Source organism: Ammospiza caudacuta, chromosome 2 (assembly GCF_027887145.1).
Source record: "Ammospiza caudacuta isolate bAmmCau1 chromosome 2, bAmmCau1.pri, whole genome shotgun sequence".
Taxonomy (NCBI): domain Eukaryota; kingdom Metazoa; phylum Chordata; class Aves; order Passeriformes; family Passerellidae; genus Ammospiza; species Ammospiza caudacuta.
This window is the reverse complement of record NC_080594.1, coordinates 90650842-90668180: the sequence shown is the minus strand read 5'-3', so window position 1 is coordinate 90668180 and position 17339 is coordinate 90650842. Positions and strand designations below refer to the sequence as shown.

Genomic DNA, 17339 nt, shown 5'->3' with positions numbered 1-17339 from the left:
TCTGCTCTTAATGGTGCTCACTTGCTCCCAACATTTCTCCGTGGATCACAGCATGCCTCTTTACCCTTTTTTATTCTTATGCACTGAAGTAAGGGAAGAAGTTTTCATAGGTCTGCATGAAATTTCCTCTGTGATTTAATGCTGCCATCCACTCTGCTATCCTGCACAGTCTCCAGCTACATACACAAAGTCCATCTTTTGAGAACAGTGCTTCTCTCAGTCTACCTCAACACTAAATATTCCTGAATCCTCACCATAATACAAGCTCTAAAATTTTTCTTTATTTTCTTCACCTTTACCCTTCTTCTCTAGCAATGATCAGACTGCTGTTCTAAGCTCCCCATCTGAGCTCCTTTCATCCTGCCTGGGCCTCTTGCCCTTCCTCTCTCCCACTTTCTCAAGGGCTCTTGCCTTCACTTTAGTCTCAGAGGGAGAAGGAAGACAAGAAAAAAAAAACTTCCTCAAGCTCTTCCAGGATGAGACCTTTGTTCTGGGCTTGGTTCACCCCACAAGATGTAGTTCACATCTCATTCCTCAGGACTATTAAATTTTCTATCTAGACATAATCAGAGTGAATGCACCCCAGCTGGAGAAGTTTGGGGATGTCTACCAGACAGGAGACCCAATTCCACATCCTGCATGTTCTCCTGGTTTTGCTACATCCCACAAAACATTGAACCCTTTTATCACCAGCACCTTCTTGTTAAAGACTGTAGTTGATGCCTTAATGTTGCAGCAGATCTTTGCAAGTGTCTCTTACTGGGCTTCTCTGCCATGGAGGCAGCCCTCACAATTTCTCTTGCAATCACCTGAGGCCAACATCTAAACCACAGGGAGTGAGAGCCAACTTGGAGGATCCAGGGTATCCCTACTTCCAGCTTAACAGAAATCCTCTGCATATGGACAGATAATTAATGAGGTTTCCCAACAGCCCCAAATGGTCTGTACTAACTCACAGAAGGACAAGCTGCAGTCATGCAAGAAGGAGTTCAGCATCTGTCTTTGTTGCCCTCCTTGTAAATGAAAGTATTCCCACAGACATTAAAGGGAAGGGGGATCAGGATGGCACATGCTATAGCATGAGTCAGTTTCTGAGGGGGTAGGCAATGGCTGTCTGAAAATCCAATACTTGCTCTCACTAGCAAATGCTGTAACTTTTGCCTTTACAAGAATCAGCTTTGTGTTTGATGGAACACTGGAATGACTTTTTGTAGGAGACATACTGCAGCAGAGGCTTACAAGTATGCATAATTACATACATCTCATTGTCCATTATTAACTTTTATATGGACTGCTCTTCCTTAGATCACAGCTCCTTCCTTATTTAACATTCGAAGTGTTAAATAAAACAATTTCAGAATTACTTGATATTTTCCTGACATTTTTATCAGACCTCAGCTTCTTCAAATTCATATGATGAAGTCCTGAAAAATTTGGCATGTTGTCAAGAGATGAATTTTTTAACATGGTATATGAAAAGAAGTTATATTGTTCATCAGTCTCCCACAGACGCCTGGAGAGAATCTCTTGCTGAGAGTCTCTTGCTGCTTCTTTTTAATTTTTAATGGTTCTGCCTTCCACAGGAGGGAATGAAGCTTTTTCCTGCATCACAAGAGCCATCTGCAAGTAAAGAGACCTAAGAAGTTCAATACTTCTTTTTAATTCTGTGAAGAGCTAAATACATCAATAAAATACTTTATGCCTCCTACAACCCTTTGATGACTGAATTAACTAAATGAGATTGAAATGAGGAGTGATTTATAATGGGTAATGAGAAATGAGTTCAACAGCCTTCCAAACAATTGACAGGGAATATGTTAGTTTTAGCAATGACAGGGAAGCATTCTCCTTTGATCTCAGGGAGAGTAAAGTTTCTTTAGACATGATCCAATCCCAACAAATATGCAGCAAAATGTTCATATAAAGGTGAGGGATTTTACCCCCTCACAAAAGAAGAGCTACTCCAAGTCACTGACATTTCTGTTAGAAGTTTCATTTCTCATTGCCTGTGGAGTAGATTAACTTCCCCAGATTTCCAGAGCATAAAGACAAATTATTCTGAACTTGAGTTTTTAAAACAGGAACAAAAAGTACATCTTAACTTTCATGATAATCAGTGTAGATCAGAATGACTTTCTTCATGAACACTACAAAGACAAATACTAGTGCTCACTTGTCAGGCTGAGTTGTGGCTTGGCATTGTGTGCCCATCCTGTGCTGGATGCACACACTCAGCTTTCTCATAGTGAGCCATCTCACCTAAATCAAATTGCTCCCAGCAACAAGGCCAATCAAATATCCACCCTTAGCATATTTGGGGAAGCAGGTGATAGGACAGCCACAAGGAGGAGGCAGGAGAGGCTGAGCTGAGCCCTGGGGAAGTAGGATCTGGCCAAAACAGGTACAGGACAGCACAGCCATTCAAAGGACTCTCCTCCATTTCACCTTCTGCAGCCACAGTCCTGCAGATGCCTCTACCTATGTACAGGTCCCCGACTGTGGGACCTGACTGGATTCAGTACCTGGAGAACTAGCAGCTTACCTGGCTTTGCCCAGCTTGCACAACACCTGGCTCTCCCTCTGCAAGTGCAATTGATGTAAAACACTGCCCTGCAGGTTTGGTGAGTCCATATTGTGAATAAAAGATTTGGTGGGGGGGAATCAGAATGGCAACTTACCCAGATCAGGAACCTAATGCAACTGATTACATGGCCTGGCTAAGCAGCAGACTTCAGACTTGCACCATAAAGAGAATTCTTTTTTTACTAGTGGTGCACTTACATTTCACACAAAAAACTCCAGAGCGACTGTCCACTAATGGCAAACCATCTGCCTCCATCTACAGCCCAAGGTTACTCCCCCCCTCCCACCACCCTCTGGCACGGCTGCAGTGTGGGATGAGTCAGGGATGCTCTCACAGCAGTGTGCAGGACAGTAACACCCACACAAGGCAGGGATGCTCTCACAGGAGGCTGCAGGGGTGCAGTAAGAACTGCAGTGTGCAGGACAGTCACCCACACAAGGCAGGGATGCTCTCACAGGAGGCTGCAGGACAGTAACACCCACACAAGCCCCAGCACTGTTTACAGGATCACTGCCTCTGATTTCTCCCACGATAGCTGACAGAAAGACTCTTCTCACACCGATGAAAAGTGAACATTGATCTGACACTAACTGTTGGCAGGCTGCAAAAATATTGATGGTGCATTTAGCAGCAGTGCCCCAAGCCTTGGCAAATGAGAGCTCACCCTCTCCAGTTATTTTTTCCCATTATATTGCCCCTTGCCCCTTTCTGCAATGTGTATTAACTGGCTGTTTTGGTTTGCTATTTAGCAGCCAGCTTCCTTTAAAGCTAAAGCTCATTCCCTTAACTGTGTTTCCACAGCTCCTGCTCTGCCAAAAGTTTAAACAGACCTCATTATCTGCTTCCTGCAGAGACCTAATTTCTACAAAAGGCCTTGAGCATGGCAATATGATTGGCAGGAAAAATAATAATGTTACAAAAAGCTGTTTTCACACCTAGCCAAAGAGTGAGAAACATAGATACCATTTGAAATGGTGCTCCATGTGAATCTCATCAGCTGGGCAGGATATTCAGCCCCTTCTGGTTTGTGATGATTCTCACATCTGCCCCTTTCAGCATGGCATCCTCCAGTGGCATCCCCCAACATTTCAGCAGATTAAGCAGTAGAGGATAAAAGATGGAGGTCAAAATGTCTCCATTTCTCCTGAATTGCTGCTCCAAAATGCAGCTGCCAATGAAACTGCAAGGCAGCCCCTGCTGTAGCCCTGACAGCAGGGAGCAGGCACTCCCCCCCTCCCCAAGGCAGTCTCCTGCACAAACCCCCCAGGCAGACCAGGTCTACTTCTTTTTGAGGAAAGACAAACTGCTACCTGGGGGTGCCACACATCATTCCCAGGCACAGGATATCTGGCTGCCCACAGCTAAGCAGCCTGGGACAACCCATACCCAGCCCTGGTCCTCTTCAGAACCTCAGTCCTCTCAGTGGTCCAAGAGCTCACGAACCTCATTAGACCACACAAAAAAGGGGAAAACAGCTGTGATTTTAAGTCCCTGCTGGGGGACTGTGAAGGAAACAGTCTGAAGTCCCACCTCTTCTTTTTATTCACCCTTAGCTTCTCTAGTTTCCTCCAAAAGGAATGCAGTCCATGTGATCAGAGGTCACTCAAAAGCACAATTCAGAGTGAACAAGCAAAAGATAAGCAAAATATGCAGTGTAGGATTCCACAGAGAAGAAGAGTCATCCTTTTCCTAGACTGGAAAGTTGTAGGTGAGCACAGTGAAGCATCAAGTCTGCATTTGAGATAGCCATGTATCATGAGAAGAGTGCTGCTATGTAATAATATTCAGGATCTATCAGCTTCTATCGTGCTGCATTTGGCTCACTCGCACAAGATCAATATTTTAGCTACTCTGCCAAAAAACACTAAAAGAAAAGAGACAAGTGAAACTCAAATCACCATTCACATCGCTAAGAGGAAGCTCTCCACCAGGATCTTACAACCTCACCTGAAAGAACAGTTAGTTGCTGTTTGGATTTCACATTGATTTGTCTCAGTGTGCCAGAATCAGGCTTGAAAGTCACTACAAACTAATAAATTTTTTTTAAGTAACACTGCTTTTTGAGTATAGCATTGTGTACCATGCATCCACAGAATCCATCAGCAATACAGCAAAATGTCATTGGGGCAGCTTCAGTAGCAAGAGCTCTTGGAGACTGTTAGCCTGAGTGTAGACCAACTGAAAGTGCAGGTGGACATTAAATCCAACCCAAAGTAATCAAGCAGCTCCAAATATCAGCAGATCTATAATCAAGGTAGTAGTTAAGTTTATGGTGTTCTAAGGCTTCAGTTATTATTACTGTAGCTGGAAAATGGAAGTCTTTAATGTAGCAAGATGTCAGTTCCTCAAACATCATCCTCCCTCCCATTTGGCAGTGGCACTACTGTAGGAACACCTGACTTCTGATCTGGTTGAAGAAATCAGCAGTTTCACACTTGAGCACCACCATCTTGAATTTTATTCTGCAATTAACCCGCAAGATGGTGCAGGAAGTTCAGCCCTTGTGACAGGCAAAATAGTGCTGCTAACTCAGAAGTGAAGTTTTGGACTCAGCAGGTCCCAGGAGAGGCTGGCCATCCTCAAGGCCTCTCTCAAGATGCCTGGAATCCCAGTTTACAGCCTCATGCTGTCCCTCTGGTGCCAGCACATCTCTGCAGAGGACCACACACCACCTTCAGAAGCCCCTGCATCATGGGTACCACCCCTCAGCTCTCTGTGAAGTCCAGGCTGTCAGAGCACAGTGGGCTAAGAGATGGTCCATTTAAGTGCCATAAGCAATTACTTGAGACAGCCATTTAGATTTGATTTGTACAACTTTAGCTTGTTAAAAACAGTGCACTTACAACCACTTCATATTTCAAATTTTTTAAGAAGCAGCAATTTACCATGAAAATAATAACAAGAGACCAATTTGTACTCATATCTGTATTTTAAAACCTTTGAGTAAGATTTACTCAGACTTCACTATACAAAATGTCTTTCAGCATCTTAAGTGAAGCTGCAATTTTTAAAAAAACAGAAATGTTTTTAGTTTCTAGAGGTTTCCAGAATGACCGTCTTGAAAGGCCACCCTTCTGGGGCCCAGCAAGGCCTTGAGGAGTGTCTCCAGTGCCTGAGGTGGGAGCACTGGCTGCCAGCGCACTGCATCAATCTGGCTGCAGAGGCAGGAGTTAGTCATCCTCTGAGTCACTCTCCCCTCTGGCTGGGACACAAGCCCTGATTGAGGACATGAGCTGGTCCTGGATCTGCTTCCTGGGGTTCTCTTCGAGGTCTGTCTTGATGGCACCCGACTCAGAAATCTTCCACTCCAATTCTGTGCAGTGCAAAACAAGAGTCATGAATGCAGGGGAGCAAACTGGAGAAAGCCCACCCTTGGCTCCTCAGGTAACTTCCCTCATCATCCTACCACCATCACCACCACATCAGGGCCCTCCTCCTCTTCACAGCCAGATCCAAGCTCCAGGCCTGTTTACCACACCAGCTCCATCCAATCCCTCCTTTCCCAGTCCCTAGTGCTGGCACAGGTCTCAGCCCAGGGCACAAAGGTCACTGCTCTGTGACACTGACATCCCCAGTGACACCCTGCTCACCTTGCAACCAGGAGTGCAAAAGAGGTGATGGATACAAAGCAGCAGCTTTAGAGGCAACTCTCCCAGTGAAAGTGAATTCTACCTCCTTCTAACCACATAAGGGCAGAAGACATGTTTGCACATCTATTGCCAGTGAAGGAATACTGCTCATACTTTACAGCTGCTCCCATCATATACTGAGCTCATCACAATCAGAAGAGGCAGGGAATAAATTTAATAAAGGGCAAAAAATTGTGGAAAAAAATCATTTACACATCTGAATTATAGGTATTTTCCAGAGACATACCTTGTAAATAGAATTCACCCCTTTGCCTCTACATCACACACTAAATATTAGTTCCCTAAGACAGTAAAGAGAGACTTCACCACCAGCAGTAGGCCCAAATTGGACTGGATTGCTTCCCAGAAGTGGTAGAAAATCAATACAACACATTCAGTTGAAACCATTCTCCTACTGCTGCTGATAATCCTATCATCAAATCTAATTTCTTTCAGATATTACAGAATAATGAACCCAACCTCACACTTTCTTAAATCTTTAGTGGAAGGCAGATGTGCTTAGGGGAGAAGGAAGACATAAAAGAAAAGTGCAGAAATGTCAGTACACAGTATTTAATTGTGACTTAATTCAGTAATCACAGTACACACTTTCTGTGATTACTGAATTAAGCTGACTCAGTCAGGGACAGCAGACAAACATATGCCATCATCTTGAAAATGTAACAAGGAGCCCTACAGCCCAATAGGCAAGTGCACAGATTATCATATCTCTGCTGGCAAGGGCAGTTGTTCATGTCCAAGACACTCTAAGAACATGCATGGGTACTGTTTACCCATTAATATATCCAGCAAAATTTGTTTCACCCAACACAGGGCACAAATACTTGCACACACAAGACAAATATCTACATGTTGGCCTATCACTGCTTTTACAAGACAGCATGTGGTTGAGCCATAGGGGGGAAAAAAAATGTAATATCATTTTCAGTACCTCCCTTCTCTTCCTATACCTCATTTCTCTCATTCCCAGCAATGCAGTTTTGCTTTTCCTTAGGAAGAGCAGAGATGCAGACACTCACCATCCCTTGTCAGGTTCATGCCACCAAACACCAAGGGCCCAATGAACTGAGCTTTGATGTCTCCCTCCAGGTACACAAATATTGTGGGCAGGTTCTTATCGGGGTAGTTGGGAATGCAGGTGGTAGAGATAGCTTTGATGAATTTCACATCTCTGAACTTCTTTGCAAGCCCACTCATATGTTGATTTATTAAGGCACAGAGTGGAATTCTGAGAAGAACAGCAACAGACACACAAAAGGAGAAAAGAGACAACTTAAAAAGTAAACAGCTCCAGAAGAAAGGTCAGAAATATCACATTGATGACTTTCTGCAAAGACAAAAGTAGCAAAAGCAACTTCTGTGTTTCAGCACTCAAAGGAGATCAGCACCACTGGAGATTTTGGTGTGTGGTGGGTTTTTTGTCTTAATATATTAATAATGCAACCTTCCCCTCTACCCTCTTTGTATTCAGGGAAACTGGTTAATGAATTTAAGATACTTAGAAGGTGCATGAGCAGGGGCAAAATAAAAGCAAAGCTGCTTCTGGAAGAAGGTATGCAAATGATCAACACCTATGAGGCAATTAGAGACCAAAAAACAACAGCAAGTATTCATAACATTAAAAAAAAAAATCTAGCAACGTTAACAGACCTTTTTGACAAGGTTTTCTATCATGCTGACAGGACTGCAAACCTTGCTCACTTCATTTGTATGCCACTAGAAACCAAGCTAAATACACATTGATCCTTCCTATTCACAGCCCCTTGCATTTGATCCAGAATAATTTCCAAAGCTTGGATATTTCAGTGGCAGCAGCTACCTCAATGGAAGCTGTATGGTACACATCTTGCTGTGTTGTAGAGATGTATAAAAAAGCCACCTCATGGTAACATCATTCTAGAATGAAGTTCAGCAGTCTTGTCTCAACAGTATTAAAATTACTAATTTGTTTTTATTAAAATTACTAATTTGTTTTTATTTCTTAGAACTCCAAAATCAGTCCTTAGTTCCACAATAACTATACATTTACCTTGCACTTTCAGCTATTGACAGTGCAAAGTTTAATGGTTTAAAAAAAGAAATCTTACCCTTGTTTGTAGAGGTGTAAGACTACCCATATACCTTTTCCAGCTTTTGTAACTTCTTGAACATAATCTTTTCCCGAAATCTCCAAGACTTCCCCGAATTTATTCTTCATTTGAGCTGCCTTCATTTCTGCTAACCTTTGCTGCCTGGATAGCCAGGAATGAAAAAGACATCTTGTGAATAGATGCATTTCTTTTGACAGAATGTAACTAAAAGGAGCTGGTTGAGGCCCAGACATCAGAGACAAATTACAAACTTCTTCTAACCCCAGAGCAATAAAAGCAAAATGACACAGTACATGCCCTTGTATTTGCATCATGGGCTAAAGCCATGTGCAAGAAGTAAATCTGTGTTTCATTAAATGCTTTTTTTTTTTCTCATTTCTGGCCTCACTAGACTTTTCTTCTCCAGATAATACACTACCAAACTAAATGGCAAAAGCCATGAGAGACATTACAAGATAGAGGGAAACCAACAATAATTATGCAAATCTGCAGCACCTTAATCTCATTGACACAAGAATTAGGAAATACTGGAGGTGATTTTCAAAGCTCTCAGGATCTCTGGCCATACACTCAGCAGGTGCACATTATCTCTGCAAAGCTAGGCTGTAGATAAAGGATACTGAATTCAAAAGCTGTTATCCTTTTAAAGACACTTAGAAGCTCCACAAGAGACCAGAAACACAACCCCCTTCTTCCATCATCCTAAAAACATCCTTTCTCTTCAACAATATCTAAAAGCATATAAAAGAAAGACCCTCCAATTATCATTAAAGCCAAATTCTGCAAGCTGTTCTGACCTGTACATTTCAATAGCTCTCTCATCTTCCTCATTAAATTCATCTTCATTCTCTTCTAACTCTTCCAGAGTCATGTCCTCATAAGTTTTTACTAGAATAGAAGAAACATTTAATCAGCAAAAACCTCATTCCAGGATTAACACTCATTATCTTTCATCAGTCCAACAGAATTTATTTACTCTAAAGACAGATTAATAGGAAGTATGCAGTGAATTTTTAAAAAATATTATCTTAGAACAATAGAATGGCTTGGTTGAAAGGGACCTTAAAAATCACCCAGCTCCAACCCTCCCTGCCAAGAGGGACACCTCCTACTAAACCAGGTTGCTCAAAGGCCCATGAAACCTGGCCTTGAACACTTCCAGCAATGGGACATCCACAACTTCTCTGGGCAACCTGTTCCAGTTTTTCACAACCCTCACAGCAAAGAATTTCTTCTTAATATCTAATCTAAGCCTACTGTCCTTCACCTTAAAACCATCCCCCCTTGTCCTATCTACCACTACATGGTCTCAAAGTTGGAACTGCCTTTAGGAGTTGGGACTTCAATGATCCTTGTGGGTCCCTTCCAACACAGCATATTCTATGGTTCTATTCTATGATTCTAAAAAGAATATGCTAAAGTTCTCCCCCAAGCCTTCTCCTCTCCAGGCTAAGCAGCCCCAGCTTTCTCAGCTTGTCATTATTATTCCTACTGGATTGTTAGGAAGTGTTATGTGCTTTAGACATACACATGGCAAGAATATGATGGAAAAGGCCTCTGAGCTGAAGGCTGCCTAGACTAGCACCCAACTACCTGCATGAGCTTTCAAGCTTAGCAGCTGCAGCACAGACATGCACCTGGCAGATTCCCTTTGCACTGCTCCTGTTTCAGTTTTCAAATATTTACTTCCATAAAAAGTAAATGTTCCTGTGCTGGAAGAATCCATGTGCTCAGGAATGTATTTGTTTGATGCCATTAACAGCTGATCACACTGCACAGATGAAGCTTTGGTATCCCTAGAGACCTGGAAAATGATACATTGCAGTCCTGTGGGGCACTAAGCTTTGAAAAAGAAGAATTAAATTTAAGGTAATCTGAAGTAATGAAGTCCTTGGAAATGGTTTTGTTTAGAGGCCTGTGTTTAAAAAGGAGAATGAGGACCCTTATCCCAAACTCTCAACATCTAACTTTCAAGATCAATATTCAAATCTATATATCAATATTTAACTCCTACTAAGAGTTCTCCAACAGCATCACATAATAAACAGACAATAAGTGTTACAAACATTTATTAAGCACAAACACCTGTGCCTGTTTAAAGACTAAAATAAATAATTTGAAGACTAAAGTCAAATAATGCAGAGTATTCCTGAATGGTGCCCCATGTCCTCATAATGTTTCCACATGGAAATTTTCTGTAAGGTCAGACCTGTTTACAGCTGTGGTGGTCAAAATGGTCCCACAGTATTTACCTATCATTCCATCCTACTAATTACACCTTGGCTGAAGTATGCTTATTCCTAACAACAGTAGAAATATAAATAAAGTCACTTAATTATAAGAAGCTGAAATCACTTTGGCTGTGTGGCATACAAACATTGCTGCTGGTCATTTCTTTGAGAAAGCTTCCCCCAGGAGCCATTCCAAGGCCTGTTCTGCTGCTGCCTGAGTTGGCTAGTCACTCACCCAGAGATTTCTGAAGGATGGCAAACTGCTCCTCTTCCTTTGCCCGTTCATGTTCCTCCACATTTTCCTTTGGAGGAAGGATCCCTTTCTTGCGCAGAATGTCATTCCACTCCGTGTCTTTATTTGGATCCTAGAGCAGAACAACAAATGGATGATTATTTCTTCAAGGTGAATTTTATCACTTCCAGAACTTAACACAGTTGCTAAACTGGTAACTGGATGGATCCTCCTGACACCGGGCTTCTTTCCAGCCCCAGACCTGCAGTACCCTGAGGACTGACTTTGTTTTATTCCATCCCACTCACAGCACATACAGGAGGTCTTGGCTGGGTACCAAAGTTTGAAGCATTGCAACCACTGCTGCATCTCTCACAAAGCGAGACCAAAGGAGAGGGTATTAACTGGGTGACAGAGCAGTGTGCTAACCTGAGGGCTTCCTTATAGACCCTCAGCAGGACAGGCCACCAAATCAAGGGCCACTGCATCAGGAAGCACTAGTGACATGCATGACACAGACACCAACCTTGCGGACTCAGTACATCTCCTTGTCAGATTCAAGTCAGAGTGACTATGTAAGTGGTTAGAGATAAGCAAGCCATTTCTGTCAGCCAAGCCCATTGCTAAGGATTCACATCTAAATCTACAGCTAGACTATTCCTGAGATTTTACTGTAAAATAGTTGCAACAATCCTGCAAAACAAGGCCAATACCCCCCTGCGTATTGGTGAAAAGCAGAGTAGCTGAGTATGAAATTTTCCTATTTAGCAATTTTAGTTTTTAAAATAGAAGAAATCTCAGTGATAAGCACCTATAGGTTACTTGTGCTTCCTTGTTGTCTTGGCCTAGGTCCAGTTTAGAAACTGAACACACCTAGTGCTTTGCTACAGCTTGTATCAGCACACCTTACACCAGGTCTGTTCACAGCCATACAACTATTTCTCTTCTCTGACTCAGCCCCAGTACTTATGGACTATCCGGGACAGGAAGGGAGGGGTAGGGGGCAGAAGGGGAGAAAAAAAAGAAAATAAAGAACAACGTAGCTCAACAAACATAACGCCAGACTTTTTTTCCCCCGTCCTGACCGTGGTCACCTTTCCCTCAACCCCGCATTTACTATCATTTACTATCGCACTGATGCAGTGCCTGAAACGCCGACCCCCTCACTACGGTAGTGAAATAAGTACCGTAGCTGCAAAGAAAGCAACAAACTGCCACAAACGCAGCCATGGAGCTGCCGAACAGCACCGCCCTGTGACAGCCACCTCAGCCCCGAGAGAGCGGCACGAACCCGGGCCGCCCCAGGCCCTCGGCCGGGGAGGGCGGCCCGTGGCTGCCGGCGGGCCCAGCCCAGGGTGCGGCCCCGGCCCTGGCCCTGGCGGGCTGGCCCCGCAGCACCGCCCGCACAGGCCGGAGCGGGGACCGGGGGCAGCTGCTCACCTGCATGGTGCCGGCGGGGCCGGGCCGGGCCCGGGCAGCGGCGCTGGGCAAGGCCGGTCCCGGCGTGCGCGGCGCGGCCGGAGGAGGCGGCGCTCCCGGCGGGCGGGCCCAGCACCGCCGCAGCCGCCGCTTCCCGCAGCGCCTAATAAGGATGGTCCCGGCCGAGGGAGGGCTCGGGCCGGTATGGGCCGTGAGGAGGGGTCACAGAGCGGGTGGAAGGCACTCTGAAGAGCGAAAATCCATCCCCCTGACATAGGCAGGCACACCTTCCAGTAAACCGGGTTGCTCATAATTTGACATAATTTAACATATTTCCACACAAGCCCCTTCCAACCTGACGTGGAATAGCCATTGAGCAGGGGGGCTGGATAGGTGACTCACTGTGGTCCCTTCCAGTCTTTTTCTGTGATTCCCCATAACTTCTGTTTCCATTTCACTGGGCCTTTTTTATCTGTTTGCATTTCATACCCTCCTTTGTTTCCCTACTGGTTTATCTTCTTATTTCCTTTCCCTGATCTGTTAAAAAATAAAATAAGCAATTAAGTCTATATTATCTGTTCTTACTAGGCATAATCAGGTGTACTTGCAGTATTCCTATGATTGGATGATAGCCAACTGAAATTACCAGAAATTTGTCTCTTCATAGTTACTTTTATTTCAGTTTTGAGTCTGTGTTAAAGTATAACTCAGAAAACACTGAGAAGTGTGTCAGATGTGGTGACCCAAATCCGTTTGGGATCACATCCCATTCCAAACAAACAGACACCTAGGCCTGCCTTTTCAAAGAACTGAGCAGATCTTTTCAGCTTGCTTTTCAAAGACACATAGCAGAGGGAAGAGACCTGCTCCTGCCTCCCTTCCCCTCCTTTTATGCTCCAGCCCAATGGATAGCATGCTTACCCAGATCTCAGTCCCCATAAAAGAGCCCTAAAGAATCTCAGCTCTAGCAAGGGGCTGAAATGAAAATTTAGAAGCCCCACTTCCACGTATTGTAATGTTTTGGGCATCCCATTAGCAGCCAGTTATTGTGGAGTGGGCTTGCCACGTTCCCTGTCCTAAATCCAGGTCACTGAAGGAAGGCACAGCCACCTTTTCTGTCTCTGAATTAGGAGAAATGACACCTGTGCTTCGAGAGGATGCCAGTCCTCATGGTGAGCTTTTGGACATGCAGAGGGTGCCCCACACTGGTTGTTCAATGCACTGAGGTGGCAGGAAACTCAGCCTCACTCAGCTTAGACTGAGTGCTCATCCTTGTAGGAAAAATGGGTGAGTGCCACAAATGCACATGCTGTGAGGCTCTGACCCACAACTGATGTCTGGCAGGCAGAACCAGAGGCTGAACTGTTCATGACAGTTTTGTTGTCTGAGTATTTTGCCAGAGCCTGTGCTTCTGGGAGTACCTCTGGTTTATACAATCATCTTCTGTGGCTGCAATACTGTTCACACCCACGGCTCTTGTGTGTTGCTGGTTGGAAGCTACTTTGAGTGCCAGAAAACGAACACAGAAAGAGCATGAGCAAGAAGCGAGCACTCATTTCTTTAAAGGCTGCTCAAAAATATTCCTTTGCCTGAGGTGAGATTTTTGCCCAGGTGAACAAAGAGGAACTAGTCAAGCACTCTCAGCACCAAAGCCACAGTAAACCATGAGCCCCATCTGGGACAGAGTTACCAGAAGAGGGGGCAGAAGCCTAAATCTTAGGAGCAGCCCCATCACATCACTTAGTGGGACTCAGACACATTGTGAACCAAGCATGACTCTACACAGAACACATCAAAAGCAAAACACAGTTTCTCCCTCCCACCCAACTAAAAATATATTTACAAAGCCCATTTTTCCTATGCATTTCTATCAAGCTTCAGCAGGAAGAAGAGGATTGCTTTTACACATAGCGTGCAGACAGAAATACTCCAGCCAGAGTGGGTGAGAGCTGGCAGTGCCGTAGTGAGGCTGAAATGGAGCTATGGCTCAGCCCCTGCAGACAGCCTGCCTTCTTCCCCCTGTCCCCAGCCAACTTGCTTCTGAGCAGCTGTAATGTATTTCTTCATTTTGCCCCAAATCAGAAATTAGGTGAGGGAAGATGAAGCACATGTGTAAATGACTCATTAATTACCCAGATGACCTGCTGGTGAGGAGAAAAAGTTGCTAATAAAAAGGTTCTGGGCCCAGGGTCAACTGTATGTCAACTGACGTGTTTGTGCTTGGGTGCAGGTTCCAGCAAGGCACAGACTAGGGGAAAAATAAGAATTTTTGAAGGTAATGTGATGTACTTTTGATATATAATGTATTGTAGAAGATTTGAGGTTATGTGCTTTGTGTTATTTTGTAAGTTAGCTGCCTCTATTATACAGTATGACTGTACTGTGAATAATTTGGAAAAAGTATTGTCTGGTAATAGGGATAAGGAGTTATAAGGGCTTAGTTTGCTCAGATTTTATTAGCAGCTGGGGTTTAAGTTTTAGTATCTTTTCCACCTTCTTTTCAAAGCTTATCCTGATTTTTTTTTAATAGTTACATCTTTCACTAAAAACCCTAAATATTAATGTAGTGATGGGTGTTTTTGTATGCTGTCAACAGCTGTGCTGGAAGTTAACTGTCCTGTTTACTGAGAGACTAGAAATGTTATTTAAATAAGTAGTTTTGCTACCCCAGTTGTAAGAGTGTTCTAGCTGGGCTGAATTTCCTTCATCATGAGATAGTAATTTCTATTTTTCAGTCTGCATTGTGCTGTCCAAATCAATTTATCCTTTTCCTGGTACAGAAGACCTCCAGTAGTATTCTCATAGAAGCCAGAGAATACAGCTTAGGGAATTATTTAAAGCTGTGTATGAAAATCTCCTGGAGTATTTTGGGTATAACAAGCTGTAGGCTGCAAGAATTTTTCCATTTTTGGATTTGAAATGGAGGGATGTTGTAACTTGATAGTAGAAGTTATAATGCAGATTGCTCTTGAAAGAAGAGACAGGCCTCAAGTTAGCTTTGAGGTAACAGTTTTAAAAAAATCTTGCTGAAGAAGACCCACCTTGCCTCAATCCTAAATACACTCCAAGTAGCAGGGGAAAGCCTCTCTCCTTTTGACCCCTTCATATCTAACTTCAATAACCCTTGATAGGTTTTGCAATGAGATCCTTCTCCTAAAAGGCAGGCTGGAAAAGCGCAGTAACTGTTAAAGTTTTAGCTCTGCTCTTGATGAACTGTGGTGTGTGGTGAGCTCTGTCCTCAAGCAGAGAATGAGCTTTCTCCTAGATGTGGAAGAGCAGAGCTGACCTTGCTGTTGCCTCCTCTTGCTGTCCATTAGCTGTAGCACCCAAGTGCTTTGAAGACTTCCAGCCCTCTGTGTCTCCTCGCTGCCGGAATGTCTGGACGTGGAAAGAAGCGAGCAGTAGCTGGCAGCCCTAGAAGTGCATTTAAGAAGAGCAGATCAGCCAGGGCAGGTCTGCAGTTCCCTGTGGGCCGTGTCTACAGGTTCCTGCGGAGCGGGAACTACGCCAACAGGATTGGCTCTGGCGCTGCCATCTACCTGGCTGCAGTGATGGAGTACCTGGCTGCAGAGGTCCTGGAGCTGGCAGGGAACGCTGCACGTGAAAACAAGAAGACAAGAATCCTGCCCAGGCACATTCTGCTGGCTGTGAGAAATGATGATGAGCTGAACAAGCTCTTTGCCTGTGTGACCATTCCTCAAGGCGGGGTTATGCCAAATATCCTTGCTCAGCTCCTTCCGAAGAAAACTAATGCAAATGTTGCTTCTCAAAAATATGGTGGCAGCCAGTGAAACTTGCTTTTCCTGGTCTGGTCTGTGCACTTATGGATGCTGGGACTCAATAGCACTAATTTGTATGTGTTTACTTCTTTGTCAAGTATTTTGCCTGCTAATTTTAAGGCATTTTTAAAGTATGCAATAAAGTTTCTAGAATGCATCACTGGTCTCCTGTTCTTCCATCCATGATAAAAAAGAAGATGAAATTTTAAAAAATAGCCTAGCATAGCACCTGGGTAACTTTCTAGAAAGTCCAGTACATGCTTACTTTTGAAAACATGTTGCAGGTAAGTGTTGTGAAGCAGGGAGAGGAGTCAAGACACATGCTGCTGTTCCTGTGAACTTTTCTTCCATCTAGCACAGATTCATTGTGCAATTAGTTCAGTGTCTCAGAGGATAAGTCTGCTTTAGAGGTCAGTAACCCTGTGTCTTTAAAGTCTTATTGCTGATAAAACTGTAGTGAGCATCTGCTCCATCATTACAGTAAGTCTCTATCAGGGCAAAGCATGCAGAAAGTGGTGGAGCCGTGTCTTCTTCTCTCTTAGCACAGATGACAAATTCAGTGTTTTTTTCCATTGTACAAAGTTCTCAAGAACTTGAGAAGGGGTCTACTCCCTCTTCTTCCCTCCAAGTCTGTCAGTTTTCCTCTATGGATTGATAATTTTTTTTAAATAGTCATTTTTGCATCTTTAAAAAATAAAATTATCCTTCTATATTCAGGGACATTTAATTTACTTTGGCTGTAATTAACAAGCAACAGTTCCTCTTAAAGCAAACTTACTGTGGTATCTGCTTTATAACATATTCTTCCTCACAGCATACTCACTGCCTTTTTCCTCTGTATCAGGATGCTCTCTGCTGGGGCAGCAGACAGAGAAAAGGGTCAAGCAGAAGTTGTTGAGAGAAATAGTTCTGAAGTGGTGAAAAACTGAGATGTGAGAATGGAGATGAAAATGCTGTAAAAATAGACTAAGAGTTGCATGAAGGAAAGAGCAGCATAAGTGTCAGCAGGAAGTGAATGTAAATTTTGTGTGAGGTAGCATTTCACAATAGAATAAAGCAAAGAGTAATTCCCTTTTTGGCAGGAGGAACTGGATGATACTCTTTTGTTTACACTATAAAGCTTGTCAAGCAAGAAGAATGTCAGGATACTTTCTGGCTGTTCTGGCTCTGTGTTTACACCTGCTGTCCTGTTACTTACACAACGGCACTACTGATAATTTTTAGACATATTCTTTCTTCCACAACACTTGTTAAAAGTTAATGCATCTCATTAAGCTTTGAACCAGCCCTGGCAGGGGCCACCAACAGATCAAATGTTCTGCTGCTGAAGAGGAAACAAACACAGTTATGGCTC

General features: G+C 43.6%; 2 protein-coding genes across 2 annotated transcripts; one reads left to right on the top strand and one right to left on the bottom strand.

Moving 5' to 3' along the window:
* Nucleotides 1-5494: 5494 nt before the first annotated feature.
* Nucleotides 5495-12330, bottom strand: PDCL3 (phosducin like 3). Its single transcript, XM_058799996.1, has 6 exons — nt 12228-12330; nt 10791-10920; nt 9122-9212; nt 8322-8465; nt 7254-7462; nt 5495-5897 (listed from the first exon to the last, which is right to left on the bottom strand). The coding sequence occupies exons 1-6, from the start codon at nt 12231-12233 to the stop codon at nt 5755-5757; spliced, it is 723 nt and encodes a 240-aa protein (XP_058655979.1). The 5' UTR covers nt 12234-12330; the 3' UTR covers nt 5495-5754.
* Nucleotides 12331-14396: 2066 nt separating this feature from the next.
* Nucleotides 14397-16142, top strand: LOC131571964 (histone H2A-beta, sperm-like). The gene is made up of 2 exons (XM_058824767.1): nt 14397-14481; nt 15524-16142. Exon 2 carries the CDS (start codon nt 15581-15583, stop codon nt 15995-15997), a length of 417 nt encoding a protein of 138 aa, XP_058680750.1. The 5' UTR covers nt 14397-14481; nt 15524-15580; the 3' UTR covers nt 15998-16142.
* Nucleotides 16143-17339: the final 1197 nt, after the last annotated feature.

Bases quoted from the DNA above. Each gene is read 5' to 3' on its own strand.
- PDCL3 (XM_058799996.1), bottom strand. The intron at 7,463-8,321 runs GTAAGATTTCTT...TGTTCTTCTCAG, and splicing joins TTACACCTCTACAAACAAGG to AATTCCACTCTGTGCCTTAA. The intron at 5,898-7,253 runs GTGAGTGTCTGC...TGCACTGCACAG, and splicing joins CATGAACCTGACAAGGGATG to AATTGGAGTGGAAGATTTCT.
- LOC131571964 (XM_058824767.1), top strand. From the start codon at position 15,581: ATGTCTGGACGTGGAAAGAAGCGAGCAGTAGCTGGCAGCCCTAGAAGT.